This window comes from Papio anubis, chromosome 10 (assembly GCF_008728515.1).
Source record: "Papio anubis isolate 15944 chromosome 10, Panubis1.0, whole genome shotgun sequence".
NCBI lineage: Eukaryota > Metazoa > Chordata > Mammalia > Primates > Cercopithecidae > Papio > Papio anubis.
In genome coordinates, this window is record NC_044985.1 from 89,429,215 (window position 1) to 89,450,009 (window position 20,795).

Below are 20,795 nucleotides of genomic sequence, written 5' to 3' on the forward strand. Positions count from 1 at the left end.
TAAATTCAAAATAATGATTTTTCTGTAAGTATGTATTCTCTAATAAATACTTATTGAGTGCCTATTATATATTCCAGGCACCATGAAGGTGCTGGAGGATAGCAAAGAGCAAAATAGACAAAAATCTCTTGGCTTGTGGTACTGGCACATTAGTAGGTAATAAATATGTGCATACCATATTTCCTTAAATATAAGTCAGCACCGATTATTATACATACAATAAATTTTTACTAACAGCTTTTCAAAAGGAGAACAAAAAAGAGAAAACCATCGCATTAAAGGTAAATTTTTACATTAAAAGACATTTCAGTTTTACAAATATTTAGGTATGAGAAATGTGTTTCTTACTATTGAGAAAATATAGTAAAACAACCTTATTAATTATACTTTTTGATACTGTAAATACTTATTTATCACTTTGTTTATCTGTTAAACACAGATATTAAGTTAAAATTTCCATATACTATTTGGTTCTGAGGCCTTTCAGTATCCCTTTTTTCTTAGGTCTATCACTTATTAAAAGTTGAATTGTGTCATTTGATTCATTCTGAGGCTTTTTCTTCCAAAGAAATGTTTAACTCATTTCTATCTGTTATGATAACTGGGATTCTTGTCCTTTCTGTCATCTTGTTTTAGGCTTTGTTTTATATACCCTTTTCTGTTTTCTTACCCCATGTACTATGTGTGTGTGTGTGTATGTTTTTTTCTTTTTTTCTTTTTTGAGATGGAGTCTAGCTCTGTTGCCTAGGCTGGAGTGCAGTGGCGCAATCTTGCCTCACTGCAACCTCTGCCTCCCGGGTTCTAGCAATTCTTTGCCTCAGCCTCCTGAGTACCTGGGATTACAGGCACCTGCTACCATGCCTGACTAGTAGAGACAAGGTTTCACCACCTTGGCCAGGCTGGTCGTACCATATTTCCTTTGATGATTTTTAGTAATTTCAATCATACTGGCTTTATAAATATTCTTTAGCATATTTTCTCTATCAACATCAAAAATAAAATAATCTTTTGAGTCCCTTCCATGTTAAAGAAACAAAGTAACATGACTGTGTTATCACAACTTTCCTTTATACTTTTTAACCTGTGGCATTTAAGATAAAGTTGTGTTTCTAAAGAAGGTGTATCTCTATTTTTAAAATATTTTTGATGTGACATACATCCTACTATCCAGGGATTATATGCAGTGTTTAATGCCAGTCCTTCCTTGCTGTGACAGCTCCATTGCCCAGTTCTTTATTTTGATTCATCTCTCGGATAACCTGCCTTTTTTTTTTTTTTTTTTTTTTGAGTAATTTTAGTTCAGGAAGAATATGTAGGCAGTATATTTTTAAATCCTTAAAATCTGATAATATTCTTTATATATAAATCTAAATACTTATAAGAATGTCTGCTGGGTTGAAGTTTGAAGTACATAACAAATTTTTTTTTGTAATGAATGACTTGACTACTTCCCACGGCTTTTTTCCTGAAAATTCTATTATCTTTTGGTTTTTAATATTGGTGAAGGAGAAATCTGAGGTTTATCTAACTTTTCTTTCTTCTAAGTAACTTGTTTTCTCTGTCTGGATCTTAGGGGCTTCTTTCTTTGTTCACGATATTCCAATTTTTTGCCTACATTTGTCAGGGTTTTGGTCTCTGCATTCATTTTGCCAAACCTTTTTTGTGTTCTATTTTATTGATGGCTTCATGTTAGTCTCCTGCTGTTTTCTTGCTTGAAAGCACCTTAAATGAAGTGATTGAAGTCTCCTTGATTCTCATCACCTTACATCTGAATATTTGTAGAAGAGTCTCCTCAAACCTCAACACCAGGACTGTCTGATGTTATTTCACACCTCCTGTTTAGAAATTCAGCAGCTGAGAGAACAGGAGTGGAGCTACAACCCTCAACAATACTTGGAGGAGAACTTGGCGCCTGCTTAGTTTTGCAGGTGGTTTTGCTGAAATCACTGGATAAGGGGTGAGCTTTCCAGGGTGAAGTCATGCCCTGACTTCTGTTTGGCCCAGCCCTCTCATCCTATATTGCCTGTGGCTGTGTCTGCCCTTCACCTTCATACTATTTCCCATCTAATTAGAAGAGAGAGCACTTTCTATCTTTTAGATTTTTTCCACGGTTAGAGCTACTTGGAGAATCCAAGACTTTCCAGGTGTGCTGTTCGGAATGCTGCCACTTCCAACATAACAGAAAGCCCCATGTTAATCTCCTCAGTCTCATAACCTCTCCTCCAGCCTCACCCTTCTAATGAAAGGCTTAGCCTCCTCTGCCTGCTCCCCAGGAAGGGTTGGTTTTGAGCTGGCACCATGCCCTCCTTTCTGCCCAACCCATGGCACTATTTCCAATACATATTCCTCAAAGACTCGCACTGGTGCATGTTTCACCTGTTTCATATGTGGTTGATCATTTCAGCCAGAATCTGGGAGATCAGTAGTAGATTGCCTATGCTCACATTGCCATTTTTATTCAGAATTTGATACCCATCAACACACTTAAACCTCTTCAGAATAAGAGATTTCTTAGTGATGTACCATGGCAAGAACCAGGACAGTTTTATTGCCTCACAAAGCCCATTTTCTTAGCTGCAACTTTCTTATTCACACACAGTAAAGCAATGCATATCTTATGGTATGACTGGAAAATACTAGGGCTTTTTTCCCCTCCTACATGGTTAACTCCTAATTTTTCTTTAAATGGTCCTGAAAACAAGAGACATGGTATGTAAAACTTTCACATTGGTTTCCATACCACTCCAAGAGTAGGGTCTCTGGAAAATATAGTAACAAAGCTGGTTTTCTAGTTACATGTCACCATAACTTCAGTAGGGCTAAGCTGAAAGGCCAAAGAAATTCAGAGAATTAAGAGGTTTTTGTTTTAACATTAAAGATGTAAAAAATAATTATAATATAATGCTGGGTGTTATGTATTTACAATTACCTTCTAACACAAAAAGGTTTTATTTTGTCTGTCAAGGTGCATTGTTGTAATTGTTAAAGATAAAAATCAAAGTTCCTGCTGTAGACATAGAGATATTTGTTGCATGACTTTATTAGCTCCTAGACTGAGGTCTATAGTGTGGATGCTAACCTAATAACAGAATCATATTTAGAATACAGTAGGAAATTCTCTCTGCAGATTCAGAACAGTACACATGAGACCCAGCATTATCGAAGGCTTATCCTTTCTCACACTGAACTAATACTCACCCTTCATTTTGGTGACAACTCCAGCTCAATGAGAATTTCAACAAAGGGCCTGACTCTCGCCCCTTCCAGCCCCTTCGCTCCAGCAGATATGATTACTTGGATTCTGCCTATGGGTCCCTGATGTGTACCCAGTCCCGGGAAGGTGCAGGAAAATCTGATCCTTTTTCAGAAATCATCTTAGAATCAAACCAGTCTTACTCTGATTTTCATGATACTCCCCACCCTGCCCTTGCTTCTCTCAAGGTCTGGGGCTCCATGTCCTTATCAGTATCAGACTTCCACTGAGGCTGCTATCTCCAGTACCCCCAGAACACTAGGATTATAGTTTCTGCTGGAATTCCCTAACCTACATTGCTCACCCATTTCGACTTGACCCAAATGCTTGCTAACTCGTCATGGACAATCTTGAACATAGATTGTTTCACACTTTGTCCTAATCTGTCCTTTCTTCTCAGATCCGTCTTTTTATCCTTGTCCCTCTGTGTACCCGTAGTCACATCTGGGTGTCTGTAGTGGGATTGTGGATGTGCACTTCTACCCACTGTAAGCAGCTATCACGGTCCAGCCCATTCTACTGCTCCCCTGATATATGGTAGTGACAGAACCTTGCTTTGAAAATCAAAACTACAAAGGTGATTCCAGTATTGCCAGATAGAGTTTTACAACGAGTACTTGCCTTTGTGGCCCTGTTTTCTAAAATTTTAGTAAGCAGGTATGCCCAGAAGTATGCCAGCTAGAAAGTCTGCAGCAGCTCTGGGGCCTCAGTAATGTAAGCATGACTCTAACTTGATAGCAAGCTCAACCTTGATCTCCAACTGCTCGTCTACTGTTTACGGCACTTACTGCCTGGCCACATTTTCATTTTTGACTTGGAAACAAACAAGACAGATGCCACATTCCATACCACTACCTTTTTTAGTTCTAGTGAAGAAAATAATGTAAGATGCTGAATTGACATGGAAAAAAACTAAATGCACAAGATTACCACTTCTGCTTAGTGCTTTGTCTTTAGTAATTATTGCATTTTTGTATAGTTAACTCTTAAGGTATGCAATGCCCAAAGCACAATTTTATTGCCTTTATTTTGGCCTCTGGGGGTGGCAGGGAGTAGGGGAGACCAATCTTTATCAATAATGGGTAGTAATTTTAAAATCATTTAAAATGATTTCTGTACTCATATATTCAAACCCCCTTTCCAGGTAAATTCTGTTTGGGGACACAAGTGGTCAGTGAGATACCACTTGGCTTGTAGACGGTGAAGAAGTCAAATGAGAGGTCTGCAGCTATAAATAAAATAGCACAAGTGTAGAAGCATCATCAGACACAGCAAGTATAACTATAATGAAAGTTACCTTGAACAAATCAGTTCCCAGGATAGCATTCATTTCTTATTGATAAATATGCTTGATGCAATGAAGTATGGCTTCCAGAAAGATAATGGAGTAGATAAACAATCTATTTGGAAACATAAACACACACACACATACATACTGGAGGGAGTGTGGGTTAGCACAAATCTTGTCAGTACAACCTAATGACCTTCTGTAGAACAGGCCTTTGACAAGGGGAAAAAAATAGAAAAAGTCATTTTTTTTTTTTACTGCAGTAAGGCTTTTTTGTAAAAATTCTGTGGTACGTGACCAACATCAGTAAAGGAGAAAAGAGCTTAGCTCTTACTTCTTTTATATGGGTGAACTGTGGTTTGAGGATGATGACAAAACAAATCATTAATGTTTGAGTTTCGGTTGACTACAGTATACTAAGTAGTCTTTTCTGTGGTGACAACTGACAAGGGGCAGTTAAAGATGTGGCTATCTCAAGTACTCCTCTGCCACAGAAAACCTCCCAGAGGTCAACCATTAGACCCCTACTGTTTCTGTGTCAGTGTATAAGGCCAGGCAAAGGCAATAAGGCAATAGCCTTCATCAGAATCTGTCTCAACCTTCCCTGCAGCCTCCTTTCCATTCTTAGATCATAGAGAGTACATACTTGATAAATGCTTGTTGCATTGGGCAGCATTGTTTCTAGGTCTCTCTCAGGAAAAGGAGGAGGATCGAGACCTACCATACTCATCTTAGGAGTCACACAGAAGTTTCTCCAGATACAAAGTCCAATTCTCTCTACTGTAAAGCCTAGTCCTCATCTCACTACCTTTTTCAAGTAGCTGATGACACCTACATGATGCATCAGAGATGGATTGACTGCTTTTGAGAAGTTACTCATGGCCCATCATGCATCAAGATTCTTACTCATCCACAGTCCCCTGCAAACAGCTAGCTATTATAGTCAGCAGCCAATGGTCTGTGTGAGTGATCCAGAAGCTAAGTTAGACAGCATCCCATTGGTCTTCCTGGTAAGAGGTTGTGCTCACATTTCATGCATCTATACAGTCACAGTAGCCTCTCATGAAGCCTTCTCCAGCTGCTCCAGCCTCATCTCCCTCTCCCTGACAGTACTTCTCTACCACTTCCGGTCTGCACCGGGAAGTAAAACTTAACCACATTCTGCCTGGTACCAGCAAGCAACTTATTTAATAACTCATGCACATTTGAGCCCTATGTTGTGCCCAACCTCATGCTGAGTACTTTGCTGCCCCTCAACAAATGTTTGAATTCTTGATGGCCCAGATGAGTAACGGAGGCAGAATCATCTATGAGTCTCCAAAGGGAAAGCACGTATCAATTGAGACCTGCCCTGTATTCTCATCTCTTGCCTCTTCTCTTCATGTCAGACATGACACAGTCTTAAATACTCAACAAGCTAGCATAACGAGGAATGCCAGCAAGTAGGTCATTGCTAACATCTCTTTTGGTGTCTTTGACAATGTTCCAAGTGGCTACCTAACAGGCTGGCAATTACACCTATAGGGTGAGCACCTCATTTAAGTATTTTTATAGATTAAGTCAATTTATGTTTATGAATTTTGAAATAATGGATATGGCTATAGTGGCATGACTCTACTTGAGCATTAAAAATAATTAACTTCCAACATATTTTAATGCAGATGTTACCTTTGTAAGTGGAAGACCTGAAAAGTAACTGTTTCCATAGTAACCTAAGGGAACACATAACTGTTTGTCAGAACTTCTCCAGGAAAAGAGCTTGGCATGGACTGGGGATCTGCTTTGATGTCTGCTGAAAGAAAATAGCTGACAGCATTGTGTGAGAAAATGGCTAGAAGATCCCACTTTATTTGTAGTTAATTTAGAAAATAAACTTTCATAATGAACTGCTGAAATACACACTTGAAACAACCAGATGATCCATCAGGATATTTTTTTAAATGTAATTTGTCGGGCGTGACAACCAAGGCTCAGTTTAAGAGAAACAGATTAGGGAAGAGTTCTTACAACAGGTCTTTGCCACCATTTCACTCATTTTTTTTTTCTGTACTCTGGGTTCTTCTGTAGGAATCACTAGGCCTTTCAAAGCTCTTAGATTTTTTCTTCACTTACTTTTTTTCCTTTTTAACTTCAGAAAATGTTATGTAAAAGCTGCCCTTTGGGAATTGGACTCTACATTGTGAGGCTATCACCAAAAAGAAACCTATTGATTATACTTCACTTTCTTTACTGACATGGCTATTTGAATTAGTAGCTTTTTGGATGTGCCATTAGGTAGAAATGAGTTTGACATCCACAAGCCACTATCTGGTTATCCGCTGGTTATTTTCCCTTTTTCTTATGGATGTAATATCTACTTAAAGAAAAGCTGGTCTACAAGGATTTTCTTTTTTTCATTTTTTAAGGGTCATTTGAGTAGAGAACAGATGCATACAGTTTTGAGGAGTATTTCTTTGAAGCGCCATTTTAGAGTCAGCTCACTGACAGGTCCATGCCCATGGGCTCTGGTGTGGACTTAGAGCAGAGGCACTGGCTACAATTACCCATCTGGTATCCATCTGGTAGCATAAATGAAAAATAAGGCCGGGCGCGGTGGCTCAAGCCTGTAATCCCAGCACTTTGGGAGGCCGAGACGGGCGGATCACGAGGTCAGGAGATCGAGACCATCCGGCTAACATGGTGAAACCCTGTCTCTACTAAAATACAAAAAATCCAGCCGGGCGCGTGGCGTGGCTTCGTAGTCCCAGCTACTCGGGAGGCTGAGGCGGGAGAATGGCATGAACTCCGGGAGGCGGAGCTTGCAGTGAGCCGAGATCAAAGGGCCACTGCACTCCTGCGTTTATCTGGTGATAGAGTGAGACTCCGGCCCCCAAAAAAAAAAAAAAAAAAGAAAAAAAAGAAAAATAATAACAGATCACAGAGAAACTATACCAACTGCCACCTTGGTATAGGCAGGCCAAAGAAAGGTGCCACCCAACAACACTGTGAAGAATAAGAAATGCTATCCATAGGTTATGCACATTCCCACCACAAGATGCAAAAGAGTGGCACACAGAGCGTGTGGAGAGGAAATGCTGTGCACATCTAACCTTACAGCTGCAACTCGTGAAATAGTAAACCAAGTTCTCTCCGCCACATTTATGTTGCTAGTGAAGTTTGGAGAAAAATGTATTATCCTATGCTTGAGACCTGTCTTTTGCTACCCACAGAAGGGTTAAACAAGACTTGAAGACTTTTGGATGAGGAGTAGATGCCAATATCATAAGGATGTTGATGTAATTTACATGTAATGCCACTTTCCAGTAGTCAGTTCAATTGTAGCAAAAATAAGGGTTGTATGGTTACTGGAAAATAATTTAAATGTTTGCTGATTCATTACTGTCTTTTTGTTTTTATTTTCTCCTTTCTGCTTTGTCGGCTTTCTTCCAGAATGCAGTGTGCTTTAGTTAGTACAATAGCTAAGGGTTCAGAATCTATTACTTCAGCTGCCAGAGATTTGCCCTCTTCAGGCAACACCCTTCCCTCCTGAGGAACTAGAGATAGAGAATCTGAGGTTCAGAGAGGGGCAAAATGTCTCTGGTGTGTATATGGTTAGCAGGGTAAGAGCTGACTTGGATTCCTTTCTTTCATAATCCCTACAAAATGTTGCACATGCTTCCACTGAGGAATAAAGCAATGGAAAATATCTTCCTGGACTGGCCGCACAGATACTCATGCTGGACAATTCAAGAAGATGAAATGGGGAAGAAAGAAAGGATGACTCTAGAGGCATAACCCACCTGGATAAGAATTGTTGTAAAGGAATTATGTAGTGCAGGACCATTAGAAAACGCCAGAGTGAGAGGTGAGTGAAAGATGAGATGTCCAAGGAGAGGGGCTGTGATCTGAAAGGTTAAATTTCAATATCTGTTTGTAGACTGTGACCTTTGCAAAAGAATTTACGGAAAAGCCAACACGAGCCTAAACCTGATTGCTGTGGAAGAACTAAATTGTATACTCTCTGCAAGAAGATATAATATTGTAAATTCACTTGCTTTTTCTTCTTCCAACTTATGGGAGGGACTCAGGTTTTTTTCACCATAATTTATACTAATTAGTCTTTCCACTTAAATCAAGAGGGGAACTGCAAATGTGGCCATTGATGGTCTGCTCCTCATTAGAGACAATTAAGAGTTAGAAGAACAAAAACACATCATAGGATTAATGATGAGAAAAGCCACCCAGAGAGAGAAACATGAAGCAGGAAATGATCTTATTGAGCTGGACAAAGGAAACTGATAGCCTTCAAGATCAGAGGCTCTTGGAGTTGAGATCTAAACAGTCTAAAGTAGAATCGCCTGGGCATGCAAGCCTTCCCCTGCTGTATTCTCATCTGTATTTTTCATATCTCCTGTCATATTGCATTTATTAAGAAATGTTCTTGCTCTCTAAATCCAATTCATTAGTTTCCCTCCATGGATAAGAGGGATGACATTACTGATGAGAGAAAAATAAGTACTAAGCTAATCAGCCTTGGTAAATTCCAGTCTTGCACATTATTGTCATTGAAGCTTTATCTAGCATTCAGACAGGGCACCGAGACACAGGAGAGAGACTGGATATGAAATGTCCTAACACCACTCTCAGACCCCTGCTGCTTATATCATTTTATCCTCTTCCAAAGAGAGAGGGAGGAGATTAAGGAACATTTAATTGCCTTATAAACTGATTGACAAATTGGTGATCTGATGCATATGGATGATCTTTTTAGTGAAATGGTTCAGAAGCTGCTAACAGATCATCAGGAACCATGATTTGCACGCTCTCTGCAGAGTTATTACAGAGAAGCGGAAGGATGGGTTGATTATTATCTTTCCTTCTGGTTTTTTTTCCTTGAATGTTTTCTTCACCTCCAGGGAAATGCATTCTAGCAGCATGAACACCACTATTAATCAACACTTGTAGCAATAATCAGTGAGTGAAAAATGGTGACCAGAATCTGCGAATGCGCTGGCATAACTGTCTTCTGAGTGTTCCTTTGTGATCATGCCTTGGCATTCGAACATGGATAATTTATACAAAATTAATGTTGGCACCTTCTGAGGTGCAAAGATTTATAGAAGCAGTGCTTACTTCTTCATCCATTAGAAAAGGAAAAGAAATCGTTTCTGGTCATGATGAGTCATATTTTAGAGGTTTTAAAAATATACTTGATATTGTCATGTTTCTTTGTGTTATGTTTAGCCACCTAGTCCCATCACTTTTGAACACAGGTGTCATAAAAGGCAAAACTGTTGTAAGTTCTTGGTTTCAGTTTTCTCAGACTTATACCAGAAGGGGTATGGAAAATAATTAAGAATTTAAAAATAGCTCAAGTCTCAGTATCCTTCTCAGAGCCAACTATTGTTATTGGCAATGCAGGGGGGGAAATGGTTCAGAGTTACTAGAGTGGCAAAACACTGTTTTAGCCACACCTTACAGAGGGTAGTTGTCTAAATTAATAGTGCAACATTTTCCTAGTGATGCAGTTATACACAATGAAACTATTTTGAAATTTGGTTGCCACTCTCATTGCACAAAGTTACGTATTAATTCACACCATCCTGTGATCAGGAGGGCAAAATCTGAGGTGTCAGCACACTGGAAAGTTCCCTTAAACTTCGCTAAGTTAGGATGAGTTTGTCCGGAGCCTAAGGAAGATCACTAAGGCATCAGACCACATCTTTAAAAAGTGCGATAGACCAGGACTCATGGGAGCATATGACACCAGCCCCTTCTGTGAGAATCGCTCCTGTCATTAAAATCAATGCAACTTAATTAAAGCAAATTATAGATAGATACATCTATAAATAAGATATTAAAGTATGCTGCTGAATATGATAATTGCTGCATATTTAGCAATCAGTGTGTGTGTTCTGCTTTTGCCAGGAGGAATTCCTTTCAGTGGAATCAATGGAGCTTTATTAAAAACCATCCAAATTAGAGGGAGAAATGATGAGTGTTATAATAACACAAAATCACTGTTTCAACTTTCATTGCAAAGAAAAGAAAGCAAAATATGGCCATCCCTCTTTTTTCACTCAAGGAAAATATTAGACATATTTTCTTTAAGATGTGGATGTTTTGAATTTATAAATTTTAATTTTCGTATTCTCTTCTCCCAAAGGAAGGCAGAAGGAAAATAATGATCATAAATAAAACAATTTAGCAGTGAGACTGGTAGGAAGAACACCCCAGTGCCCAGATAAGCTGTTTTATACCTTGATGACAGAAGACAAATAAATGAAGTTCATATTCTGTACAGAACTTGAAGATGGCTTATTTTATTCTCCTATCCACCAGATGTTCTTTTGTGTGAAAATTTTCATGGGTTAATTGAATTTGGAAAATAAAAATCCATTTTCTTACCACTATACCTTTATTCATAACAATTACATTTGAATCAAGGTGTATTTTTTCAGGCTAATTTTTAAAAAGATTTTTTATCATCCAGTGTAAACATCAGTAACAGGAAACATAAGTGTTAATTAAATAATGAAATCACCCCTCTGTAACCAGAATTATTTTCAAATTTATGAAAATAAATACTAAACTTAAAAAAGATATAGATTTTAACATTCAATGTTTTTTGGGTGTTTTTTTGTTTTTGTTTTTGTTTTTTTGAGACAAGGTCTTGCTTTGTCACCCAGGCTAGAGTGCAGGGGTGCAAACAGGTCACTTCAGCCTCAACCTCCAGGGCTCAAGCAATCCTTCCACCTCGGCCTCCCAAGTAGCTGGAACTACAGGCGCACGCCACCACATGGGGCTAATCGTTCAGTGTTTTAAGAGATGAAAAAAGTCACCTCTAATAGAGTCTAGTAAAAGCATTTACAAAGACTTCCCATACTGGGTTACTTTGTGCATTAATTTTTTTGTCTCTGAGAAGGAAAAGGGATAAAAGAGAAAAAGTGAAAAAGCCAAAAAAAAAAAAAAGAAAGAAGAAGAGACGTGCATGTTTAGGAAAGTGGTTTATAACCATTTCACTTGATCAAATATTGATTTGTTGAATATTTTCAAGGGACTGGTCCTAGTGCTAGGGAAAGAAAACAACATCCTTGTTCTCATAGAGTTTATGTTTGTAAAAACAGATAGACAATAAACAAGTAAAGAGTAAATATCAGGCCATGATAATGACCAGGAAGAAATATCAAGCTGGGCTAAGGGGCTGGGCAAGGCATGCTGTTTTCTACGAAGTGGTCAGAGAAGGGTAAGGGAGCAAGATGCTTGGGAAGCTGGAGGAGTGGAGAGGAGAGTGAGTGAGAGGGAGAGTGGACAGAGGCCAGAAAGGTGGCTGGATCAGAACTATGGAGTCTTATGGAGTCCCCCCCTTTTTTTTTTTTTTTTTGAGACAGTCTTGCTGTGTCGCCTAGGCTAGAGTGCTAGAGTGTAGTGGCATGATCTCGGCTCACTGCAGTCTCCACCTCTTGGATTCAAGCTATTCTCCTGCCTCAGCCTCCCAAGAAACTGGGATTACAGGTGCCCGCAACTACACCCGGTTAATTTTTGTATTGTTAGTAGAAACAGGGTTTCACCATTCAAGCTGGTCTTGAACTCCTGACCTCAAGTGATCCACCTACCTTGGCCTCCCAAAGTGCTGGAATTGCAGGCTTGAGCCATTGCACCCAGCCTAACCATTCTTCCCCATAGTGGTTATTTCTAATTTTCTAAGATGCATAGATGATATGTATTCCTCGTGCTTAGAAAACAATAAAAACGATTGGCATTGGTCTAACTTGCTATGTTCTTCTCACAGCCCAGCTCTAGAGAGTGATTTTCGGGAGAGATGGCCAATGATTTCATTCCAGACTGCCAAAACCAGAGGCTATTATATTCACAAATGTGTTCAAAATTGGGACACATGAGTTTCCAGTTTACAGAGGAGTGTATACAGAGTAAAATGGAGTTCTTTTTTGCATCTCCCTTAGCTCCACATCTACCATGTAGACATATTGCCCCCAAAATCAAATCTGCTCTGCCCCCTTCTCATGTTCCCACCAGAGGATATCATGGCTTATTCCCACCTGCGAGCTCTGCATTAATGGAAAGAGGAAGTAACAACAGCCACTAATCATGTACATCACAGACATCCAAGCCCGGTCTTTCCTTTAACACATACTCCGTCCTTGTGCAGCTGTGCCCCAGAGTTGGCCCCAGTCAATAGGTAGGGAGGGAGCAGAGTGGTGGTCCTCAGACTCTTTATTTGGGTCCTTTCTCCATGCCAAAAGATGTCATAGGACATTTCAAAACTAAACCATCCTTAGAGATGTGTACTAACAGCAGTTTGCAACTCTGTTATGGGATACACGTAACAGCAGGACCAGTATTCTTCATTGTAATCTGCATGTGAATATTCTGGTTCAAACTGCACACAGTAATAATACCATTAATAGGATATTTGTTTGTAGCATAATAAGAAGTATATTTCCTTCTGAAAATATTGATGTAATGGATCTCTTTAAATCATAGTATTTAAATAATAGCCCACTCAAAGAACAAGGTATTGGAAGACATTATCCAGTAAAAGGTTTCTCTTCCCTATGAGGTAGTGAGTTCATTCTGTCACCTTTATAATTTCCTCCTCCTGTCCTAGGTGGCTCTGTGCTCTCTGCTTTGCTGCAATTCCTCAGGCAATAGCCAAGCACTCCCATTTTGAGGATCCCTGATTTCAATAACTCACAGAAATTAGTAATTAGAAACACATTAAAGTGTTGGATCATTTTTCTTAGGGGCCTTACTAGGAGAGAATTATACCCCAAATTGCATTTCCTGGTGTTTTCTCCTTTCTGATTATAAACATGCCAATGGTGCTATATTGCATTCACCCAGGGTAGGATTGAGAAGTAATCAAGGTGAGTCTAATGAAAATGTGGCAGCAGGCCTAATGAAAACTGGAGTGGATCTAAAAACCTTGAATAAGCTCACTCTCTTTTCATAGGTTCTTGCAGTTTGGTTTTCAGGAGTACCTGGGAAATGGTGGGGAGTGTAGTCCATTAAAGGTATTAGCTATGAGGAGGTATTTGAATTCTCATTGACTGAGAATTGTGAGGTGGAACAAGCGTAGGGTGTCTTTTAGCTGAGTTGTGTGCTATTGAAAATGATGCAGGCTGAATTGAATTTTGATTTTTTAAGAAATGATTCGATTAACACTTGAACCACAGGTCCCTGTGTCCCCCAGGAGTATGGTGAAAGAGGCTCTATTCCTGTTTCTTCCACAGCATTGCATTCTCCTGCTCCCACTCACTTGAGTTTTGCCACCCTGTGAATTATGGTATTTGATCTCTGTTCCTAAGGAAAGATGATTCTACCCACTCTTTGAATGAGTTGTTCCCCACAGTTGACCCTCAAATTGAAAGTGATGTTTCCCTTGTGAACGTTGTAAATTTAAATTCAGGGATCATCGCCTGATCAGTAACTCACTTGTGGGTTGTTAGGGTAATTTATGCATTGTTGCTTGTCTGCAAAGTAAAAGTAAGTTTCACGTGACCCTTCAGGAAGATACTCGGAGAGACCTGTCCCTAAAGCTACATTGGACCAATGGACAAATTCAGGAATATAACTCTCTCTACTTCCAAGTGACTTGGATTAATGTTGGTGCTACTTTCCATACCAAAACCCAATTACAAGATGGAAGATTTTTAGTAATTGGGCCCTTTGGATGTGAAACATCTTAGGTCAGTGCCCCTGGGGATAGCCTTCAGTAGGAAGGGTTCTGGGGCTTCAAACAGAAGGTAAATCTGATTTATAGATGGACATGGCATTACATCTGTCACAAATACATTATGAATGGGTGCTGTACATTTTCTAACATATAAATCAACTCCCCCTGGGAAATTATCCTTCATCCTAATGGATTATACCATAAGAAGTTCTTTGCAATATTCATCCTAAATTTTCACTTTTCTTAATTTCATTATATTGATGAGTAGAGAGCCTTACGTATTCTTTTGCCTACCTCTTAGGGGTGTTAAAGTATTAGGCTAATGTTTGTAAATCACCTCACAATTCTCCAACTGAGCCCACTAAAGCAGTGCAAAACAGTACTAGATAATAAATAGGTGTTGCTTACGCTCAACATTCATGCCATACTGGGACATAATGAATAGACCCTTAAGTAAGTAGATAAACATTCTTCTCCTTAAAGATGGGAAATCATATAAATGGCACTCAACCAGAATTTCAATGGCTTAGCTGCCAAAGTTGGAATTTGGCTTCTTTGCATAGAAATAGTCATGACGAGTGTTGGTTTCTTCTTTTCTCTTTGTTTCTCCCGTCTGCTGACCCCTTGCTATGCAATGCTTCCCCTTCAGACTCTGTACCTTTGCTTCTCTGGAAGAACTGCACTTGGATGAGCATCTCTCTGAACACAGACACTGAGGATGCTTTCAGACTTGAAAACGCAATGAAGGGGCCTTCTGCCAGACTGCAGGGCTAAATCTGGGGGTTGCACTAATTTAGGAAAACCCACCAATGGACCCTATAGTAAAATGTCTGAGGTCAGCAGTTGGAGGTGGACTCACTCTCTACCTGTGCACACAACCTGTTGTACCCTGGGAAGGAAGCCAGCTGTCATTCTCTCCTCATCCAGTCATTAGGACTACACACACATGGTCCTGGTATTTATGTGTGATCCCAAACTGTTCAATAATGTAATAAAACACATATTTCATATTTGCACTGTTAAATGCCTAAATCACAAATGCTGTTTCTTGATTTCATTTGGTAGAATTCATGTTCCCACATGAATTGGAGTATTGCATTCAGTTGCTAATAGCACCTTGAGGTAGCCCAGCTAGGATAATCCAAGTCTGTTTTCCGTGGGTAGTTGAGGATTACTTTTTTCTCTGCCTGCCTATGTTACGTCTCGCCTTCAATATTACTTTTTTCATTTAGTTGATGCTTTATTCTTTTAATCATGTATTGAGCATATGTGTGAGATAAGAAGTATTACAAAGATGAATAAAGCGTGATTATTTGTCCTCAAAGCACTGATGATCCAACGGAGAAGGAAAAACAAAAACACAAACCACCTCCTTATAACAGTCTAGGTAAGTATTATTTACAAAGACATACTGTAGGCTCTCAGAAAACAAAAAGAATAGTTCTGTCTGACAGGCTTCCCAGAGGACCTGGTGATAGAAGAGAGGGGGAAAGGAAAAAGCTTGAACCAACGTAAGGAAATGTGAGAGTGTATAGGGATGAAGGATGGTGATACTGATGAGGATGACAATGATGACAGTAGATTGTGAAAGGCTTGGATGCCATGCTTAAGAATTAGACTTTTCTCTAGGCATTGAGTAGTTTCTGTAAGCAACAATAAGATGGTTACATATGTGTGTACACACACACACACACAACACACACATCATCCTTCTGAATGTGTCATATTATTCCAGCCACTCATCTTGTATACATATAGTATAAAAAAGAGGCACTTTCATAAGAGAAAGTAAGAGTTCTCTCTCTATAATGCCCTCCCTTTCTGTCTGTCTCTTTCTCCTTTCTCCTCCTCACTCTCTTTCCCAATACCGTTTTCGGAATAGTATCGGTGAAGAAGCTTCCATTAGCTCTGTAAGCCAGATCTGCTCAGAGCGTTCATGGAAATGAATTCTATAGGGCAGGGAAGAAATTCTCCCCAAGTGTTTTTGTTTATTATGTTTTGTTTTTTAACCAATAGAAAGGTCAGATTCAATGTAACTACAATAGTAAGAATGAAGATTTACTGGCATGTAGTAGACTATGTGTGAGATGTACTATGTGATTTATATTCATCATATAATTTAATCCTCATCTGAGTAGGTATTATTATTAATCGCATTTACAGGTGAGAGAAATGAGGCTCAAAAGTTAACTTGCCCAAGATCACAAAGTCAGTAAGTGGTAGAGCCAGAATTCAAACCCAACCACTATACCACACTGTGTGCAGGCCTGAGACCACTGCCTGTGGGTGTTCAACTAGAGACTCTTCATGCCGTTTCCAGATAGAATTAATTAATGCTGACAAAGGGCTAATATCCAGAACCTACAAAGAACTCAAACAAATTTACAAGAAAAAAACAACCCCATCAAAAAGTGGGCAAAGGATATGAACAGACACTTCTCAAAAGAAGACATTTATGCAGCAAACACACACATGAAAAAATGTTCATCATCACTGGCCATCGGAGAAATGCAAATGAAAACCACAATGAGGTACCATCTCACACCAGTTAGAATAGCAATCATTAAAAAGTCAGGAAACAACAGGTGCTAGAGAGGAGGTGGAGAAATAGGAACACTTTTACACTGTTGGTGGGACTGTAAACTAGTTCAACCATTGTGGAAGACAGTGTGGTGATTCCTCAAGGATCTAGAATTAGAAATACCATTCGACCCAGCCATCCCATTACTGGTTATATACCCAAGGGATTATAAATCATGCTGCTATAAAGACACATGCACACATATGTTTATTGCAGCACTATTCACAATAGCAAAGACTTTGAACCAACCCAAATGTCCATCAATGATAGACTGAATTAAGAAAATGTGGCACATATACACCATGGAATACTATGCAGCCATAAAAAAGGATGAGTTCATGTCCTTTGTAGGGACATGGATGCAGCTGGAAACCATCATTCTCAGCAAACTATCACAAGAACAGAAAACCAAACACCGCATGTTCTCACTCATAGGTGGGAACTGAACAATGAGATCACTTGGACACAGGAAGGGGAACATCATACACCGGGTCCTACTGTGGGGTCGGGGGAGAGGGGAGGGATAGCATTAGGAGATATACCTAATGTAAATGATGAGTTAATGGGTGCAGCACACCAACATGGCTTATGTATACATATGTAACAAAACTGCACATTGTGCACATGTAGCCTAGAACATAATTTTAAAAAAGAAGTAATTAATGCTGGAATCAGACATGCATTGGGAATGATGGTGCGTTTAGGATTGTCTGACCTGTCCTCCCTGCCGTGTCATTCTCTTTGAGTGAAGTAGTCTTATGAGGAATTCACAACACCTGCCTTTGTCCTGGTCAGGGTAGTGTTGGGGATTGAGTCAGATGATATCTGAGAACATGCTTTGATCATTGCAAAACCCTGTATGAAGTATCTGATGATACATCACTCATTTAATATGTATGCAGGAACTAGACAGCAAGCACATTTTAAAAACAGGACAGGTAGTTTGAAAATCGGTTTAACCTTTTAGGTATCACCCTCTAGAGCACGTATGTGCACAGCCCCTCCAAGGCCATGGTCAGGGGCCCATCAGCATCCACGCTTCCAAGCCAGCCGTTGCTGGTCACTCTGTCCTTTCCCCAGGGCCTGCCAGACTGTTCACGAAGTAGCAGCACAACTGTCACAACTGATGACCAGCTGTTTTTTATTTTAACAATGGCCACTAAAACCCACACTGAAGTATCCTTTGTATTATTTCCTCAGTAGCTTAGATATCCGGTTCTGAAGCTTTGATCAGATGACTGAACAGTCTCCAGTTCCGAACCCCACCCCTCCCCCAGGTCATTGCACAGAGCTAACGTGTTCTGCTCAAGTGGCATCCTCAGATCTCCGCTAGGTGGACTTCACAGAGCGGCCAAGTACCGTTAGCTGTGACTCAGGTGAAGTTTTTTCAAAGCCATCTTAGCCAAAGAAGTATGCGGCTTTGATGTAGCCTTTCACTAGTTCGAAAGTAACTCAGGAACAGAGGGGAAAAGACTCAGCAGTTCTCTCCTTATACCCAAACTTTCCTCATTTTAGTATCACTACTCAGCTTACAGGGAAGTCAGGGAGAGGGTTCCTAGAAACCCACTAACCACGGACTCTGTGTCCTCCTCCACGGCATGTGAGGTGTGCAGCACCATCGTGCTACATCCATTTCTTGGCTCATGTGAGACACTTGGGCTGATTTTTTGTTGTTGTTGTTGCTTGCTGTATATTTGCATAATTTTATATCCCGAGCAGAGTTCTTGATTTTGCAAGAGCATAATAAAAAAAAAAAAAAAAACACTGTGAATTGGAAGGTTTGAGGTTATGATTTGCAGCTGGTCTATCACTTCCTCTTACTGGAAGCTGCAGCTTAAAGTATTTTACAATTATCATATTTCACGGGACCTGGGCCTATATTTGCATCTGCTCATCTTTTGGTTTTGCTTTTTAAAAAATACTCTCTTTTCACTTTCTTTTGGTAGAAGAATTGTCCAACACATTCATTTTATATATTTTTCTCTTCTGGGTGTAAATTCATATGGTTCAATGCTGTTGAAATCAAAGCACCAAGGTCTAATTGACTTAATAATAGTCAATGCAGTGAGCCCTTTGGACAGGTTTTTGAGCTTGAAAATAGTGACAAAGCAAATTCTACCCAGGGTTGCAGTAACATTTCTAACCAGCCCCCTTTGTCCATTGTCGTTATTTTGATTAAAAAGGTGTGTAGAAGCCACGGTGGTTTTGCAGGATGCAAACTTCCTCTATTAGTGCAAATTATTAGAGGATGGAAATGGTACTTGAGCAGCAAGAATGACATTAATTATGTGAAAAGCAGTCATATCTGGCAGTTGGCAAGCATGCAGTGTTCTTCAACAATCTTCCATGGGTTTGTGTTCAGCCAGCATTAGAAATCTAAAAGCTTTTAATTTTGGCAAAGTTTTCACAGGACTTGCACTTCCAGCATCTAGATAAAAGATAATTTGGAAGGAAATTATGTTGGTGAAATTGAAGAATTCAGTAATGAGTTCTGTGTAGATGAATCAATGCCCAATTAAATGATTATATCAAATCTACCTTTAAATGTTGACTTAAAATAATCATATTTTAAAGACATTGAAAGTAGGATGCTATATATACATGTAATCAGAAGAGCAAAGTCTGTGTTACCCATGCTGGTAGAGGAGTGATGTGTTCTGATTGATCCATGAATTTGATTAATGGAAAGAAATTTAGGACAGGAATTATCTGTATGCTAAGATTTAGAGTAGATTGTCATAATCTAGCTTGTTTTCATAGTTTCCATTCCCTTTTGCAACTTTTCTCTGTTTCTCTGGGTTTTTTCCTCTTTCCCTATCTATACCCCTTCTTCCAGGCTCCCTTCTCTGTTTGAGTGTTTTAATGCTCACATAATCTGTTTTTTGTTTGTTTTTTGAGATGGAGTTTCACTCTTGTTGCCCAGGCTGGAATGCAATGGTGTGATCTTGGTTCACTAAAACGTCCACCTCCTGGCTTCAAGCAATTCTCCTGTCTCAGCCTCCCAAGTAGCTGGAATTACTTGGAGCGTGTACCACCACACCCAGATAATTTTTGTATTTTTAGTAGAGACAGGGTTTTGCCATGTTGTCCAGGCTGGTCTCAAACTCCTGGCCTCAAGTGATCACCCACCTCAGCCTCCCAAAATGCTGGTATTACAGGCGTGAGCCACCGTGCCCGCCCCTATTTTTTTAATCTACTACTTTTATCCACCTATTTTTTCCCTTCGTGGCAATGAATACAGCCAATCAGAACAATATTCTTTGTTTCATTCATTCGGTCAATCAGCGTTTACTAAACCCCTGCCATGTTTATGGCACTAACCTGATGACAGGCAGAGCTACCAAAACTGAATGGATATCCTGCCATAGGCAAAAAAGCACATGTTTGGCTGGCCAGCCACGGTGGCTCACACTTGTAATCCCAGTACTTTGGGAGGCCACGGTGGGTGGATCACTGGAGGTCAGGAGTTCCAGGCCAGCGTGACCAACATGGTGAAACCCCATCTCTACTAAAAACATAAAATTAGCTAGGCGTGATGGCACATGCCTATAATCCCGGCTACTTGGGAGGCTGAGGCAGGAGAATAGCTTGAACCTGGGAGGCGGAGGTTGCAGTGAGCTGAGGTCGCACCATTGCACTCCAGCCTGGGCAACAAAAGTGAAACTCTGTCTCCAAAGGGAAAAAAAAAAAAAAAAAGTACATGTTTGGGATCCATAAAATTCTTAATAAGATCAATAAGATCATTGAGCACGCGTAAGAAGGACAAGATAAAGCTGGAAAGTTAGGTTGCTATGGGTTACTAAAGGCCTTGCATACCAGACTAACAGGCTGAGTTTTTTTCTCTAGTTAACAGGAAACTATTCAGTTGTGTGCGTGTGTGTATGTATGTATGCATATTTGGCTTGGTTTTCCAAACCAGGTTTTGACATAAGAACATCAGTTTTCAGAAGGTATTCTGTTCAGTTCTTCCTTTCTCCTCAACTTGTCTTTATTCATC

At 39.7% G+C, this 20,795-nt stretch overlaps 1 protein-coding gene across 15 annotated transcripts in view; it reads left to right on the plus strand.

Annotated features, from left to right (window-relative positions):
- Positions 1 to 20,795, plus strand: part of PARD3B (par-3 family cell polarity regulator beta) — a 1,095,492-nt gene that overhangs the window by 992,536 nt on the left and 82,161 nt on the right. Inside the window, exons 22-23 of one of the 15 annotated variants that reach the window (XR_002516429.2) lie at positions 1,694 to 1,957; positions 4,398 to 7,197. The exons of 8 other annotated variants lie outside the window; for them this stretch is intronic. Coding sequence is in view for 3 of the 7 variants with exons in the window: in XM_021924393.2 (XP_021780085.1) it covers positions 1,694 to 1,819 (126 nt within the window). In the remaining 4 variants the exon portion in view is untranslated. 6 more of the 15 variants (XR_002516430.2, XM_021924395.2, XM_021924393.2 and 3 more) reach the window with 6 other exon arrangements.